Here is a 16,158-nt window from a genome sequence, read left to right as displayed (position 1 = left end):
CCGTGGTACAAGGAGCTCAAAACAGGAATTAAGCGTGAGCAGAGAGGCAGATTGTAATCAGAGCCAAGTATTTCGACACTAATGAATGGGTTAACTCAGTTGTTTTTGTGGAAGCCGCCACGATTAATTCTTCCACCACTCCGATCAATTCCATTTGTTGTCCAGATTCCCTGATAGATCTTAAAGCATATGGGTTCCCTTCTAGTTATCTCACTGAGAAACAGAGCTGAGATCAGTTTTCCAGCTCAGCAATGCAAGATACTGTAACAAAGATATGCAGATGCTTGAACTATGATAATGTCTTATACTACAAATTTTGGCGTGCATAGTTGTCTAAGCACTAACGGTTCTTATTTTCTAAATAATCGAAGACTGAAGACTTTCTTTTTTAATGTGTGTTGATTATGACCCAGGCACAGATTATGACATTTGTAAAATGTTCAGCTGAAATGTGCTGGCAATCTGTGCAGTATAGTGTGAAACATGCAGAAAATTTTACTCTTTACTATGAGTATCCCATAGCCAACAATACCTACCATTTATTGAACACTCACTATAGGTCTGGCAACATCCTGAGCCCTTTTTATGGACTAATAGAAGCAATTTCATGTGACAGATCCTATTATTATCACCATTCAGGCGTATCCACAGGCTGCCTTGGACTAGAAATCCTTCATTTACATTGTTTTAAAATCTCCTTATTTTTCTCCTAAAGATTACATAACTTATGAGGGATAGCAAGCAAGTTAACATATTTTGGAGGATGATACTCTCTGATTTAAAAACTGTTAATGTCATAACAATGATACTAGGACTTGTGAGCAGTTACTAGCTCTATTTATTGAATGTATAATACATATTATGTTGTATATAACATATGCATAATATATGCCAAACACATATTTCCATATTATTACAAGATATTAATTATGGGGAGCAGCCAGGCAGAGTCTCACTTCAGAAACAATTGACCAAGTGATCAAGATGGGGGGTTCTGTTCACAACAGTGAATCTACAATTACATATTTGTTCAGCTAGAGATGGTCATGACTGGAAGGGTTACGTGTGCTACAGTTGCCAACAACACTCTCTACATTTTCTCACTATTTATGATTATTAGTTAATTAGTTAGCCACTAAAACCCAAACATAAAGTGGCTTACATAAGATAGAATTTTGCTTTTCTCTCACTGAGGACACTGAAGGTGAGTGAGTTTCTTCAGTCGTGTTCTACCTGCACCACCAGGGTGATTATCTTCGTCTGCAGAGCTGCATAACTATTTTGAGAGAAAAATAAAGAGCACTCAGTTTCCTTGTAAGCAGGTGGGAATCACATACAACTCTTCCCTTCATGTTCTAGTGTGGGAAGGTTGGTCCCATGTCCAAATGTAACTACAAGGAAAGCTTAAAAATGTCATCTCCAGCTAGATGACTGTGTACCCAGATAAAACTTTGTTACTATGAAGGAGAGAAGAATGAAGTCAGAGGAACAGCTAACCATCAAGAATACTCAGCCAATCTTTAGTTCTTCTTGTGTGAACTATACTCATACAAATATAAACGCCATTCTTAGAAATGAGATGCTTCCCACATACAGAAAGTTGTAATTTTGCCTTTTTTCTTTTTTTAAATTTTGGCTTTTTTAATGAGACAGAGAATCAGAGCTAAATCCTGTGTTAAATATTTAGGTTTGCTGATCATTAGTGTTTTTCCAGTCTATCAATGACAAATCTACGTGCATCCTGAATTTGTTATGGCCAAAAAAGATACATTGACTTGTGTTCTATCTTTCCTACTGCTTGACACCCCTTAGGAACGCAATAAATGCCTGTTTGATTGAATGTTCTGGATCAGATGCTTGTTCTGTATCATACTACAAGTTATTCATTTCTTTTTCCTTACCACTTCTCATTTCCAGTCTGATCACTCATGGCTTTGGGACTCCAGCAATATGTGCAGCCCTGAGCACTTTCCAAACAGTCCTCAGTGAAATGCTGAACTACTTGGAAAAACACACTACCCACAAAAATGGCGGAGCAGCAGATTCTGGCCAAGGACATGCCAACTCGGAGAAAGCCCCCCTGCGGAAAACTTCAGAGGCTGCCGTGAAAGAGGGCAAAACAGAAAAGACAGACTAGCTACATCAAACAGAATCTATTTCTAGAGAGTCTTGCTGCTGATATTTTTTCTAATATATATATCATTGAGGGTGATTAATCTTCAGTGGACCAAATCTCTACCCTCCCCCAACCCTCCATAAAAAACAAAAATGGAAATGAAAAATGAAACAAAAAGGACAACCCCCCCCCCCAAAAAAAAAGGAAAACAGCAGTGTAACTGTGTGATGAAATTGTCACTTTTTAATTTTATGTTATGATAAACTCTTTTTGTGCACGTAATTTATTGTTCCAGATGATACACATCACAGTTTTTAAGAACTTCTGGACTCTGGAGAGAGAGCACATGCTTTTTCACATCTAACTGATGCACTTTCTTATCCAACCATGTAGTTAGGGATTAGAAAGCATGACCAACTGGAATCCACCACCAGTGCTTGCCGCTCCCGTCTTTCTTCACTTAATTCCCTGGGAACAGAAGAGTGCCTCTTCCCATTAAATAGACCAGTCTGGCAATCAATCCATCAATAAATGCTTTGGGAACTGAAAAGGGCAGTCACGAATCTTTGTCTTGTGGATTGACAGAAATCCTGAAATTTTGGTCACCCCTACCCTACTTAACTACCAGTGCCTTGGTGGTATTTAAAAATTCCAGAAAAATCTGCCCTCTTTATGTATGACGATTCCCAACCCACCCTAGGACCTCCCTCCACCCATAACTAAGAAGAGACAGCATAATATGGAAGAGCTAAGAGATGAACTCTTCTATTCATTTTCTTCACATCCCCAACCTCACAGTTCAAGGAAATAGACTTGCACTTAATGGCTTGGGGTAGGATGGATACAGGAAAGGGTAGCTTTGCCACTCTTTGGCTCCTGAAGGAAAGCAGTGCTATTTTGCTGTCTGGAAAAGCACAGGAATAGGAACAGTGATGTTTCCAGGGATCCTTGCCCCTCAGAGACAGGAGACAAGTCCAGGGGACCAGTGGAGGCTCCTTGAAGCGCTGGTGGCCAATGATTGTCTGGTTACAATAAGAGCCATTCTTTTTCTACCTTCTTCTTCTACATGCCTGATGGCTGTGTTCTAAACCTTTAGAGGCACAGAAACATCCGGGTCTGTGTTCAACAAAGAAAACAAAACCAGGATGATCAGAGAAGACTTTTGCTTTTAAGATCCTTCCTTTTTTTAATAGCTTGTTCTTATACCTTCATTGTCCTTTAGTTAAGACACTGAAAATAAGAGCTTCCTGGCTGCAAAAGCCAGGTGCTAATTGAATGAAAGTTTGGTCCATTTAAACTTGAATGTGTCAAGAAACCTGACTGGTATCACATTGTACTGACCTTTCTATTGTTAACAATTTTCAGACTTCTAGGCAAATAAAGATATAGGTCATCATCTATGAAAAAAATTATTTTAATAATATATGGACTCCTGATACACATTTAGCATGAAAATATGTCCTCTTACTAACACATTTCAATTACTTTCAAAAAGTGTCTGCCATATTATAAGCCCACGGGGAATATTAGTATTATTTTTAATTGAGAGGAAACTGCTCGAGATTTTTCATGGGGAAAGCACACAAAATATTTTTACCTAACAATAATTCTTAAAATTATTTGATCTTTATCTTCAATCTTGTACAGAAAAGAACCATAATCAATGAAACTCTAAATTTTCTAAACTAAATTCAGTTAAGAGAAGACACTACTAAGGAATTCTATGATAAAGGTGTTTTATAGTTATACCATAGAAGAGCTTAAAATAAATGTAAAAGTAATGAATTGTGATTTCATGTGTTTATCTAGTTCCATTTTTTAAATTTTGCCATTGTTCATGGATTAAAGTTTTTGAAATAAAATAGAATAAAGCAGGGATTCTGCTGCAGTTCCAAATTTCATCACAAAATAAACAATTCCATTTTACATGAAATTTCCCATATTGTAAAATATACACATGAAACAAAAATGATGAATATTTCAGCTTGATAAGTAATAGGAAGGCTCTATACAGATAATATGGGCTACTAATATTTCCTTAATGAAGTTTCCATATTCACTTTCTTTTATTCCTTTTATTATTACCAATTACATATGTATTTAATATGGCATTTTGATATGCATATCTGCTAGATATTTAATGTAGTTATATACAATGTCAAATGTTCACCAATAATCAGATAAAAAATGAGATCTGACTTATAGTACCACCTTCTCCACCCAGAGTTGTGACTAGCTGGGGTTCTTAACACCTCAGTGGGGTGTTATTATCTATTAGCCTTGGAAACAAAAGCATAACTATAAATAACTACAGTGCATATTATTTACCAGGATTCTGGGTGTCTTAAGAGCCTGAAATGAACAGCTTTAAGGCTCTTAAGACATTAAGAGCCCATTGTTTAACTTAACAAGCCATTAGGCCATAAATGAATTGATGGACTGGTCATGTTTAGAGTCATTTATTATCATATTCTAATAGACATTGTTAACATACCAACTTTTGCCTTGTATATAATAGGTACTCAACACTTTTTAAATAAATGAGTAAATGAATGTGTGTGTGTTCTTTGTCCAAGATGGGCCAAAGGACCTATTACTTTTTTTCCTCCCCAAAACTCAGTGTTTCAATCTGGATTGCTTCTTCCATAGTAATTTATAAATAGCTCTTTTTATTTCAGTAAGGTAGCATTTTCACTATATCATATTAGTTCCAAGTAGATATACTCAGTATAGGACAATAAAGAAAACTATGTAGATATCTGAACTTTAACAAAAGTGAAGTTATAATCAGTATCATAATTTATAGTAAAGGAAGGTTACCTGAGGAGAAACTGATTTCTAGATATTAAAAATTGTTTGTCCAAACTAAATTGTATTAGAGACAATAGCTAACATTCACATAGCACTAACTACGCCCCTGTTTGCTCTTAGCCGATGGGATACATTAACTCTGGTTCTGACAGTAATTATGAGAGTAGGTATCTGTTAGTGTCCTCACTTAACAGATGAGGAAATGGGTGTACAGAGAGGTTCCAATAAAAATCTATTTGATTTTCAGTGTTAAATAATAGAGCAATGGAAAATTTTTCAGATCAACTATTAGTTGCCCAGAAAAACTGTCTGAATTTCATACTCACCCACAATTAATAAATGCACAATTTTTATATTTAAACTTGTGAAAGATTAGGCCAAATTCCTATGAAAATAAATGTCTAAGGCTGTTTCAATAACCAATTTATAAATGCCACCTCCATGGCTATTTCATTAGAGTTACCATTTGACTTAAGTTTAGTGGTTCTAGAAAAGTAAATGAAACTGAATTACACTATATTTTTCTCCTCTGGAAAGATCAGAGCACTTGGTAAGATTCCTAGTCTATTATCCTACTCCCCTCTTTTCAGATGCTTTAAAAATAGGGATAATTCTTCATGGCTTTGCAGTTCCTTTTTCTTTTCCCTTCTTTGAGGGTATATTCTCTTTAATGTCTGGGACAGAACATGACTCTTTAGCACACCTACGAGAATCCTGATCCTGTGGTGACAGTGATAAGAATTTGACCTTCTGTCACCTGGTGCTTTTAAAGTAAATGTATGAGTAAATTGTCCTTGTTAATGATAAGTAAAATAATATTATTCCATTTCCCTGTATGTTCTTCCTTTTATGCCTCTTTGGGGGCATTTTAGAGACTCCTTTACACAAGGAGCATACAGTGTCCTTATAAAAGCCAAGTCACTATGCACAAGGTGGCCTGGCCTCGTGACTAAGAGCATAGACTCTGAAGCTAAATAACCCAGCTCAAACCATGGCTTTTTCCATTTGCTACAGCGCGACCTTGGGCAAAGTGCCAAATGTCTCTGTATGCCCACTTCCCCATCTGTAAAGTGAGGACACTAATAGATACCTACTTCCATAATTACTGCCAGAACCAAAGAGTTAATGTATCCCATAGGCTAAGAGCAAACAGGGGCATAGCTAGTGCTATGTAACTCTTAGCTATGGCCTCTAATACTTAGTTTGGACAAACTATTTTTAATCTAGAAATTGGTTTCACCTCAGTTTACTGGACCCTTTCTATATGCCAGGCTCTGTCCTAGAGGCTGTAAATACAGAGTAGAATAGAACATTGTTTTGCGAGCTTATCACAGTCTCCTGTGAAGACCCCAGCCCTTAGAACACGGTAAGTGTTATAGTGAAAATATGCAGCAGTTGCCCCAACACAAACCAGAGCACTGTCCAGGAAACTGGAGAGGAGGGGTGGGGATTATGTTCGGGGACAGAGAAAGATGATTAGGAAAAGAGACATTATGGTTCTGGGTGAATTGAAAATAGTTGGAGCAGGATGCTATTTTGAAAACTAACAGATGCACCTTGTATTTCTGGTTATTCCTACCTTCCTCCCCCATCGTTGGGCAGCTAACATTTTGCCTGTACTGCCTCAAGGCAGGAAGATGACCCGATGGAATGCAGGTAATAAAAGAGTTGAACTTTTGTAAAAGTTTACAGTTTTAAAATCTTCGGCCCTAAGGAGGAATGGAGGTTTAAAAGCATCTCAGTCAGGAGATTTTTCTCTCTCTCACACACACACACACACACAGGCCCAGAAAATAGTCCCTGTTTGGGGAAAAGAAGAAAACAAAAAAGTAGGGAAGCTCAGCTGTGATCAATCTCTCAGAGAATGGGCCATGTCCTGGGGATGAGGTTGGGGGCAGAAGGAAATATGTCCCCATCCCCAGAGGAAAGGCCAGGGAGGAAGAACTTCCAGCAGAGTGCAGAAACATTTAGCAGAGCTGTGTATGTGGTAGGGTGTGTGTGTGTGTCTGTGTGTGTGTGTGTGTGTGTGTGTGTGTGTGTGTGTGTGTGTAGGCAGATAGATCTCAGCCCCATGGGCTTTCTCCCACAGAGTTTCTCTTCAACATGGTGCAGAGGTACCAGGACAATGTGGGTGGAAGCAGACAACAGAACAGCAGGAATTCCCACACCCCAGGGGGGGTGCAGCACAAAGAGGATATTTTAGGTGCCCCCAGATGCATACAGAGTCCTCACAGGTTGGACACGAACATGCCCAGGAGAAACCTGAGACCTGTGTCAAAGACCAGATGGGAATTCAAGCACATCAATTAGAGTCCATTTAGAACAGAAACCTGCTAGGGTTTTCAAGGAGAAAGGATTTATTGAAGAAAATAGTTTGGTCAGGGGTTAAAAGTTGAAAGAGTGAAAAATGAGACACAGAATCACCCAAATATTAATAATTGAAAAAAGCGGCGATCACTCTTATAGATAGAAGGACATAAGGAAAGAGGTGAGGTTACCTGCATGTGGGAGCTCCTGAGACATCTCTCCCCCCCACAATTGTTGAACCTCAGAAATAGATGCTGGTGGTACCTCTGAGCGCTACAGCATGGCTAACTCCAGGAATATAAAAGGAGTTGGGGGGCTGGAACCAGAACGTTCTGCTTCTGCTCAAGGGAAGCTGACAGAAATGAGAAATACATGGAGCATTCTTTTCACCTCCTCCTTCCTTTGAATTCCTACCAGTGTCTCCATTGTCAGAGTCCAGTTAGAAGCCAGCTGGCAAAGGGTTGTGAGAAAGATGGCTTGCAGACTTCTACCCCAGCCTCCCACAATATAGAAGAGGGTCTCTGCAGGTGCCAGTAGACAAAGCATCAGTAGACAAAGATCCAGACCATATATTCCTCCACACAGCATGGTTCTATGTAAGCCCTCCTCCCCAAAATGTGGACATTGATGCAACCCAAGAAGACCCTAAATGGACTAATACTAAATTTCTGCCACATTGAAAAGAAGACTAACATATAAAAATTCCATCATGTCACAGAAAAAAGTGACATTTCTCATATATCCAAATTGGCAGACAGACATTCATACCCACTACACTTAAAAACTAAACTTCAGCTATTTTCCATCTGCATCACAGAGAATTCAAAAAGAATGAGACAGAGGAAAATATGAAATAATAATTCCCATAAGAGGCAGAAAAAAATAAAAATAAGTAAACCTGTACACGTGAGTTATTGCCAAAGTCTGATGTAAGTTTCAAAGCTATTCTTCCTTTAACATTGTATTTCCTCAACTACTTCATTCATGTCAAGAGGTATTTGGAGCAAGGACCTTACAGTGATATTTCTGTTTAGTGTTCCAAGTCCAATCAGGATGTTCCTGGAGTCAATAAAAGTTAATAAGGTGCATAAATAGTGGGATCTTTTATCTTCACACCCCACACATTCTCCCTGGGCAATATTACCTTGTATTATGACTTACTTGTGACAAAGACCAATAGCCATCTAACAAAGCCCATTTTACCTTTATCCAGGATATATGTCTATCCGGACATTGGTAAACTTATTCTGTAAAGGGCCAGGTAGCAAATATTCTAGGGAATGCAGGCCATATGGATTCTGCTGCAAGTAATTATGCATGAAAGTAGCTATAGACAATCTGTAAACAAATGTGCATGACTGTTCCAAGAAATCTTTCTTTACAAAAATAGGTATTGGGCCTTCTTGAGTCTGAGGACTGTTGTTTGCTACCCCTGGCCCAGATTACACTTCTCAACATTTCTTGCTGTTTGTGGCTATGTGCTTAAGTTCTTTCCAGTGGGGGAGTGAAAGTGATATTTGATATTTCCAGATCCTACAAATGAAAACCAGCCATGTACTTGCCTCCATGATAATGAGTCTGGAGGGCAAAGATTCTCAACCTTGGCATTACTGACATTTTGGACCAGATAATTCCTGATTACGAGGGGCTATCCTGTGTGTTGTAGGATGTTTAGCAGATCCTTGGCTTCTATGCATTGGATGCCAGTAGCATCTCTCCTAATTGTGACAATCAAAATTGTCTTCAGACATTGCTAAACGTCTCCTGGGGTACAAAATTACTCCTAGTTAAGAACCACTGTCTTAAAGATGTCAGAAACAGAAGATAGAAAGTACCTGGATCCCTGAATGACCATGTGGAAGAGAAGTACCTGTTACTCCCACCTAAATTTCTAGTATGTTAAGCCACTGAAATTGTGAGGTGGGCAGCAGTGTCTGTCTGCTGCTATTCATTAGTCTAGCTTAACACAATCCTGATGAATTTCAAATCCATATCTTCATCTCAGACTACTGCTGTGCTCCAGATCTGTGTAATCAATTTTCTAAGGGTATTGTCCTATGAAAACAAGTGTCTTTAAATATAGATATAGACATACTGATCTATATTAACATATATCAAAAAATATATATTTTTTCTGGATAGTACTCCCTGATCTACAATGAAGGAAAATAAATCCTTTTTTATGGTTCTTTCTAAAAAAATAAAAAAAAACAAAAAACATATATCAAAATACAGATATCTAATCAATCCCCTCCCTCAATCTCAATCAATCTTCCTCCTCCTGAGTTTTCCTTTTCTGTTAGTGATGCCCTTATACAGTTGCCTAAGATGTAAACCTGTGAGTTATCTTAAATTTTTCCCTATCTCTATCACTTCCTAGAGTTAATCACTAGGTTCTGGTAAATAAATACAATAATATTATAATAAGTTAATTTTTCAGGGCCTATTGATCAACTGTATGAAGCAGCCATTCTCCTAGTTCAAGACAACATCAGCTCTTGATTGCATTATTACAATAGTCTTCTAACTGGCTTTCCTGCCTACAGTGCTGCTTTTCCTTAGAAAAATAATTCTAGAAAGTAACCAATTTGCACATCCTAAATAAAACTCTCTAAGGCTTTCTGTTCCCTTTAAGTTAAGTCAAACTCTTCCAGAAGATTTATAATATCCCTCTTACCTGGTCTTTGGCCTCTCCTCCAGTTTCCTCCAGCTTTAATTTATATCAGGGCTTCCCTCATCATATCCCCTCCTCTGGCCCACCACATACACACTCCAGGGTCCAGTCACATCAAGCTGCTTTGAATTTCTGAAACTATCCACAAGCTAAGACTGACTCTATAGCTGTTAAGCTTGGAACATTGGGTTCCACCTAACCTCCTCAACCAAGCCAACTTCTACTAATGTTTTAGGTATCAGCTTAAAAGTCACTAATTCAGTGCAACAATAGAGGTTTTCTATTGTTAAATAACATAGTACCACAAACTTAATGGGTTAAATTAGCATCCATTAATTAGTGCCATTTCTATAGGTCACAAGTCCAGCCAGGCTCAACTGGGTCTCTGCCTAGTCTTTCATTAGACTGAACTCAAGATAACACCCAGCCCAGACTCTTATCTAAAGCTTCTAGGGGAAGTATCCACTTCCAAACTCCTTCAGGTGGTTGGCAAAATTCATTTCCTTGTGGTTAGCGAACCAAGGTCCCCTTTCCTTGCTGGTTGTCAGCCAGGAGTCACTCAGAGCTCCCGGACTCCACTCTCATTTCTTTATTACATGGACCCCTCCATGTTCAAGGCCAGCAACAGTGCATTGAATCAACAGTGAATTTGACTTTCCCTTCAGCTGTCAGGTGGAGAAAACTTCTGCTTTTAAGGGGCTCACATGATTAGATTGTATATCTCTCTTTTGATTTACTTAAAGTCAACTGATCAGTAACATTAATTACATCTGCAAAACTCCTTTATCACCTAAGATGTAATGTAATTATGAATGTGATACTACATTATATTCAGAGTCCTTGGAGAGTAGGTGGGAAATCTTGGAAGTTCATCTTTAGAACACTTCCTACTAAAGAGGCCTTCTCTCATTCTCTAAACCAAGTTGCTTTTCCCTCCTTTGTACTCCTCTACTACCATTTCTCCTAGGCATGCCACTTACTAAAATTTTTTAAATAATTATTTACTTAATTATCTTTCCTATTAGATAATCTCCAGTTGCCTTAACTGTAAAATGAGGACAATCATAGTATTTACATCATCGATGTAAATACTATATTTATATTACATATATTATTTATATATATGTATATTTATATATTATATATATATTATATTTAGTATTACATATATTAATATTACATTTAGTATTTACATCAATGTAAATACCATATGAAATATGATATCATTTACACACATTACATTATTATAAGAATTAAATTAAATTTTCCATGTAAAACAAGAATTACAGTGCCCAAGCCATAGTAAGGGCCCAAATGAGTTAGCATTAATATATTACTGCAAATAGTGGAATTGTGTTGCCTTTTTTTTTTTTTTAAGTTCTATTTATTTAAGTAGTCTCTGCACCTCATGTGGGGCTCAAACTCACAAACCTGAGATAAATAATCCCATGCCCTTCTGACTAAGCCAGCCAGGTGTCTCCATGGAATTGTTAATGCTAACTATCATTAGGTTTGGAGGAGGGTATCCATGTATCTTGCCCATCTTTGTAATTCCAGCAACTAGCCCAGTACCTACCTAGCAAACTCCTGCCTGGCAGGAATGACTGATAGACAAATGAATGAAGATGAAATTCAATACCATTCCAAGTTCTATAGAGAAAATACGTCATATGCTTTGGAAGAAATGGTGAAAAACCCTAAATTACTAGAAGCTCTAGGAGGGTTTTTAGATTCACAGTGCCAGAGTAGAAAGTGATAGGCACAAAACATCTCTGGCATTAACACAGAAAGTCATTATCACACTCATGTCTCCAGTGTATAAATCCTGGAAGCGCATTGTTAAAGCTACAATTTTAAATAAAAGAGTAATGGAAAATAAAACTGACAACTTATTGTCTCATCTACAGCAAAGCATTCTTTGTACAAATTATATCCTCAAACAGCACTGAAATCAGTATAAATGCTTATTGTTCCCAATTATCCTAATTATCTATTTGAAGCCTATTTACTAACACAGTAGAGTTTTGTTTTGTTTTTTTCTGAGGGTAGTTGAGGGGGTATGAAAAGGCTGCATTTCCTTTCTGGCTTCATAAATGTTTTCTCTAATTAGTTAACTTCATTTTAGAGTGGATAAGTTTTTGTTTTCTTAATGAATGACAGAATTCCACTGGAAATTATAGTCTTTTATCCTAGAGGTTATAAAGCTATTATAATGACTTTGAGACAGAAGACTGTTGTAATGGTTTTATGGAAAAGGATTTGGAGATTGCCTGTAACTTCTTTAGAACATGGAAGAAAAAACAGCCCTGTGTTCCAGGCACACTGTGTATGTTTTCCCCCTGCTCTCTGGCTAGACGTGCATTATACTGACATATGTGTAGGTGTATTTTATTGACATATGGACATGTAACTCCTGGAGCACATAAGGATAACTTGGGAAATTCCAGATTTTTTTGCAAATTAGTCAAGCTAAAATTCTAATCATCAGCAACAAATCATATTTAATCAATGAGACTTTCTTGAACCCAGAAATGTTTAAAATAAAATTCTTTCACAGCCTTTATCATAAGGGAGACTAATTAAACTCATTCATTCATTCATTCAACAAATATTTATTGAGAAGTCAGTATATGCTGGTCACTATGCTAATCATATAACAGAAGATGTCCCATATGTTGGGCACAAGTACTTTAAATCTTTTTCAGTCCTTTGTTTTTCTTGGTCTTGTTTCTTCAAGATTCGTATTACTTTCAAGTCCTGGATCTGAGAGCTCATGCTCATTTCCAGTGGCTATAAGTAACAATTCTCATTATGTATTTATTGTTAAGTAAGTCTTGGTCACAGACTAGAAGTACTTTATTTTATTTTATGCATTTATTCATTTATGTTTCTAGACTCTTCAAAACTAAGATTTAATACAACTTTCAGGAACTTATGCAAATAATAAAATACTATAAATTAGAAATAGCTGAGAAATAAAAAGGCAAATAAATGGTAAAGGAATAAAAATAGAATCAGAAATGAGGCTAATAAAAATAGAATTATGAGTATTTGCTACATACAGGTGTATAACAAATTTAACTCTGAGCTTCCTTTTTTATTTTGTTTGTTTCGTTTTCTTTTGTTTCCGGGGGGGAGAAGGAGGAGAGGGAGAGAGGGAATCTTAAGCAGGCTCCATGCTAAGCATTTCCCTGAGGTCATGACCTGAGCCAAAATCAAGAGTCAGACACTTAACTGACTAAGCCACCCAGACACCCCTCTGAGCTTTCCAATAGACATTGAAAAATGGAAAAGTTGATGACTGATTCAATTTTGTGTTGTATTTGTATTTGTGTTGAAAATTAAGCCAAAACAATTGCTCAGCAGAAATACAACTATTTCTGACACTTAGAGGGCAAAAAGAATTTTCAAAGAATCCTTAGAAAAAGGTCCAAGAGCAACATTCTTACAGCAGATTGAAGTTCCTCAACCTTAGCATCCTTAACATACCGGCTGGATAATTCTTTGTTGTGCAGTTATGTCCCATGCATTATGGATTTTTTAGCAGAAATTCCTGGACCCTCTCCATTTAATGACAGTAGCACTGCTCCCCAGCTACGACAGCCACAAATGTCTCCAGACACTGCTAACTGTCCCTGGAGGCCATGCCCCCTGCCATGCTTTGTCCATTAAGAACCACTTTAATAGATCCAACAAAAGAAAGACTGTTTCGTAGACAAATGGCATTATATCAAAACATAGTTTAGTGAAAACAAGACCATTTGGGGCCAGAACAATAGTCCAGTTACTCGGCCCTCTATTGGCCTGACTTAATCCTAGGTTATATTTAGAGTAACTAACTGATATCCATCAGTCAGAACTTTAAGAAAACTATTTCTCAGAGCTGAACTTCTAATGGATGCTGGGTTGCTGTGACTACCTTCTAGGTAAATATTATTTGACCTTTTGCTTATTGATACTGATGGTTCTAATTTTCCCACCTTCCAGTACTCTTACACACTTTGGCGGTGCCCTCCCCCACCAGCTCAGGGCTTAGCCATGTGACCTTCTTTAGTTCATGAGAAAGTAACAAACTCAATGCAAGCAGAGCCTTGAAAAAGCACTTGTTTGTTCTCTTTCTCCCTTTCTCCCTCTCTCCCTCTGTCACCCTTTGAATTCCTGCCTCTGTCTAGAGCACAAATCTAGACTAGCTAACTGGAAAAGAAGGGACTTTGTGGAAAAGAGATGAGCAACCAGGCAACCTACCACATGATCACCTTCTCATGCAAATCTGCTCAAGCCAGATACATGACAACAAGACCCACCAAGCACAATGGAGCTAACTCAGATCAGCAGGATGGCCCAGCAACTATCAGACTTACAAGAAATAATAGTTGCTGCAAATATCCACTAAGTTTTGAGGTGGTGTGTTACCCAGCAATATGCAACTGACAGTTGCCAATTAAAAACTGTTAATAGGTTGACATCCTTTTTGAAAAAAGGAGAGACCAAGGAAGGGTGCGTCAACTTTGCTCTGAGTGAGACGGTTTTGATTTGTCTATTGGAAATGCTCCATAGAGTTGTCAAAAGCACTGGACCCGTGGTCAAAGGGAGGAAACTGTTTCAACAGCTTAATATAACAAATGTATTTGTAAGTTTCTGGAGAATAATTTCTGATGATAATATACATGTTGATTTAAGCAAACAAAATTTCCAGCCATGATTGAAAAAATGAACACTGTCTTTTCATTCATAGGACAAATAAACCTTGATTTAATCCTCTGACCTTGAAATTGTGCTGGGTATGTGGTGCTAAACAAAATTGAAACCCATAGCACCAGAGTTGGAGAGCAGCCCTGGGGGCCATATATAGGACTGGTTTAGAGCAGAAACTGGAATCAAGTTGTCTGGATGGTGATCTTGGCTTAGCCATGTTCCCATGAGGTCTTTTGCTTGTGCAAATAGGCACTTTCAAATTGGATATAACCTAAGGCTAATTAGTCTCGATGCCTTATTTTTCTTATCTGTGATATGAAGATGTTTATACTAACAGTACTACCTTCCAGGATTGTGGTGAGGTTTGACGGAAGGAGTTCATGCAAATTGTTTACCAGAGAGCCTCACACAGAGAGTTATTTTGGAGTCAGTTTTGCGAAGGGTTAGGAGTGATGGGGGTGCTGGAGTCAGACTGCTTCAGTTGGAATATGGACCTAACCCCTTGGAGCTGTGTGCCCTGGGGAGTTCCGAAGCCTCTCTAAATCTTGTAAGGTGGAATAAATAATATAAGGAGAATTAAAAGAGGTAAATGATGGATAGTACTTAACATATACCTGACTCACAGTAAATATTCATTAATCTATAATTTTATAAAATTCATTAATAAATAAACAAAATGGCAGAGAAGTAATTCAGATGAAGAGAGAGAGGGCAAAGCTCTCCAATGGGTGGGAGAACGACCTGAAGGATAAGTCGTAGTTAAACAGTCCGAGGGGGGAAGAAAGAGCATTCCTGGTGGAGGAACACTATCTGCAGAGCCCCTGAGTGGGGAGAGAGTTTGGAGTTTATAGGAGCAGTCAGAGGTCGTAGAGCAAGCAGCGGTCAGAGGTGGCCATACAGCAAACCAGTGCCAGGTGAGCCAGGAGTAAGGATGAAGATGAGGCTGAAGAAATGTTCTGGGCTGTGTGGCCTTATGGAAGATCCCATATTCCATCACAAGTACAATAGGGAACGAGCGAGGGTTTTAAAACCAGAAAGTGGGCAAACCAGTTGAGGTTTTCAGTCCTTGAAGTCTCTTAACATCTACCCTTTAGACCTCTTATCCCACTCGTTCTTTTTTCCTCCAACTTGTTTTCTAGTTTGAAAGCAGATGGGTGATATGGAGAGCTTGGAGGTAAGTGTTTTTAAATCATTGTTCAGCAATAACACAAATACATTTTTTTTCTGAGACTATCATCATACTAAAAATAATTTTGGTGCCAAATTTAAAAAAAAAAATCTATGGAGTAGAAATGGATTTTGAATTGGTTGTGTTACAAGTGTAATTCACATTGGGTCCAAACAAACTGAAATATTCTAAAAATCAAAATAGAATTTGTATGCACCTGAAACTAATATTAAAAGATTAAATAAAATCTTATTAGGAAAGCAGGTGTGTGCCCGTGAGACCAGGTAGACAAGGAGCATTAGCAAGATCCCAAGGGCAAACTCTAGTATTTGCCCTCCCCTCAGCACCCATCCTAACCCTGAGACACAGAGACACACATGTGAGCAA

At 37.9% G+C, this 16,158-nt stretch overlaps 1 protein-coding gene across 1 annotated transcript in view; it reads left to right on the top strand.

The window, feature by feature from the left end:
• Positions 1–2,137, top strand: part of LOC111152500 (transcription factor AP-2 delta) — a 54,110-nt gene extending 51,973 nt beyond the window's left edge. Inside the window, exon 8 of the mRNA XM_022510972.1 lies at positions 1,918–2,137. Within this exon, the coding sequence (XP_022366680.1) occupies positions 1,918–2,137 (220 nt within the window). The remainder of the gene's footprint in view (positions 1–1,917) is intronic.
• Positions 2,138–16,158: the final 14,021 nt, after the last annotated feature.

Source organism: Enhydra lutris, unplaced genomic scaffold (genome assembly GCF_002288905.1).
Source record: "Enhydra lutris kenyoni isolate GAN:26980312 unplaced genomic scaffold, ASM228890v2 scaffoldscaffold28, whole genome shotgun sequence".
Lineage (NCBI taxonomy): Eukaryota > Metazoa > Chordata > Mammalia > Carnivora > Mustelidae > Enhydra > Enhydra lutris.
This window is presented reverse-complemented; position numbering and strand designations above follow the sequence as displayed.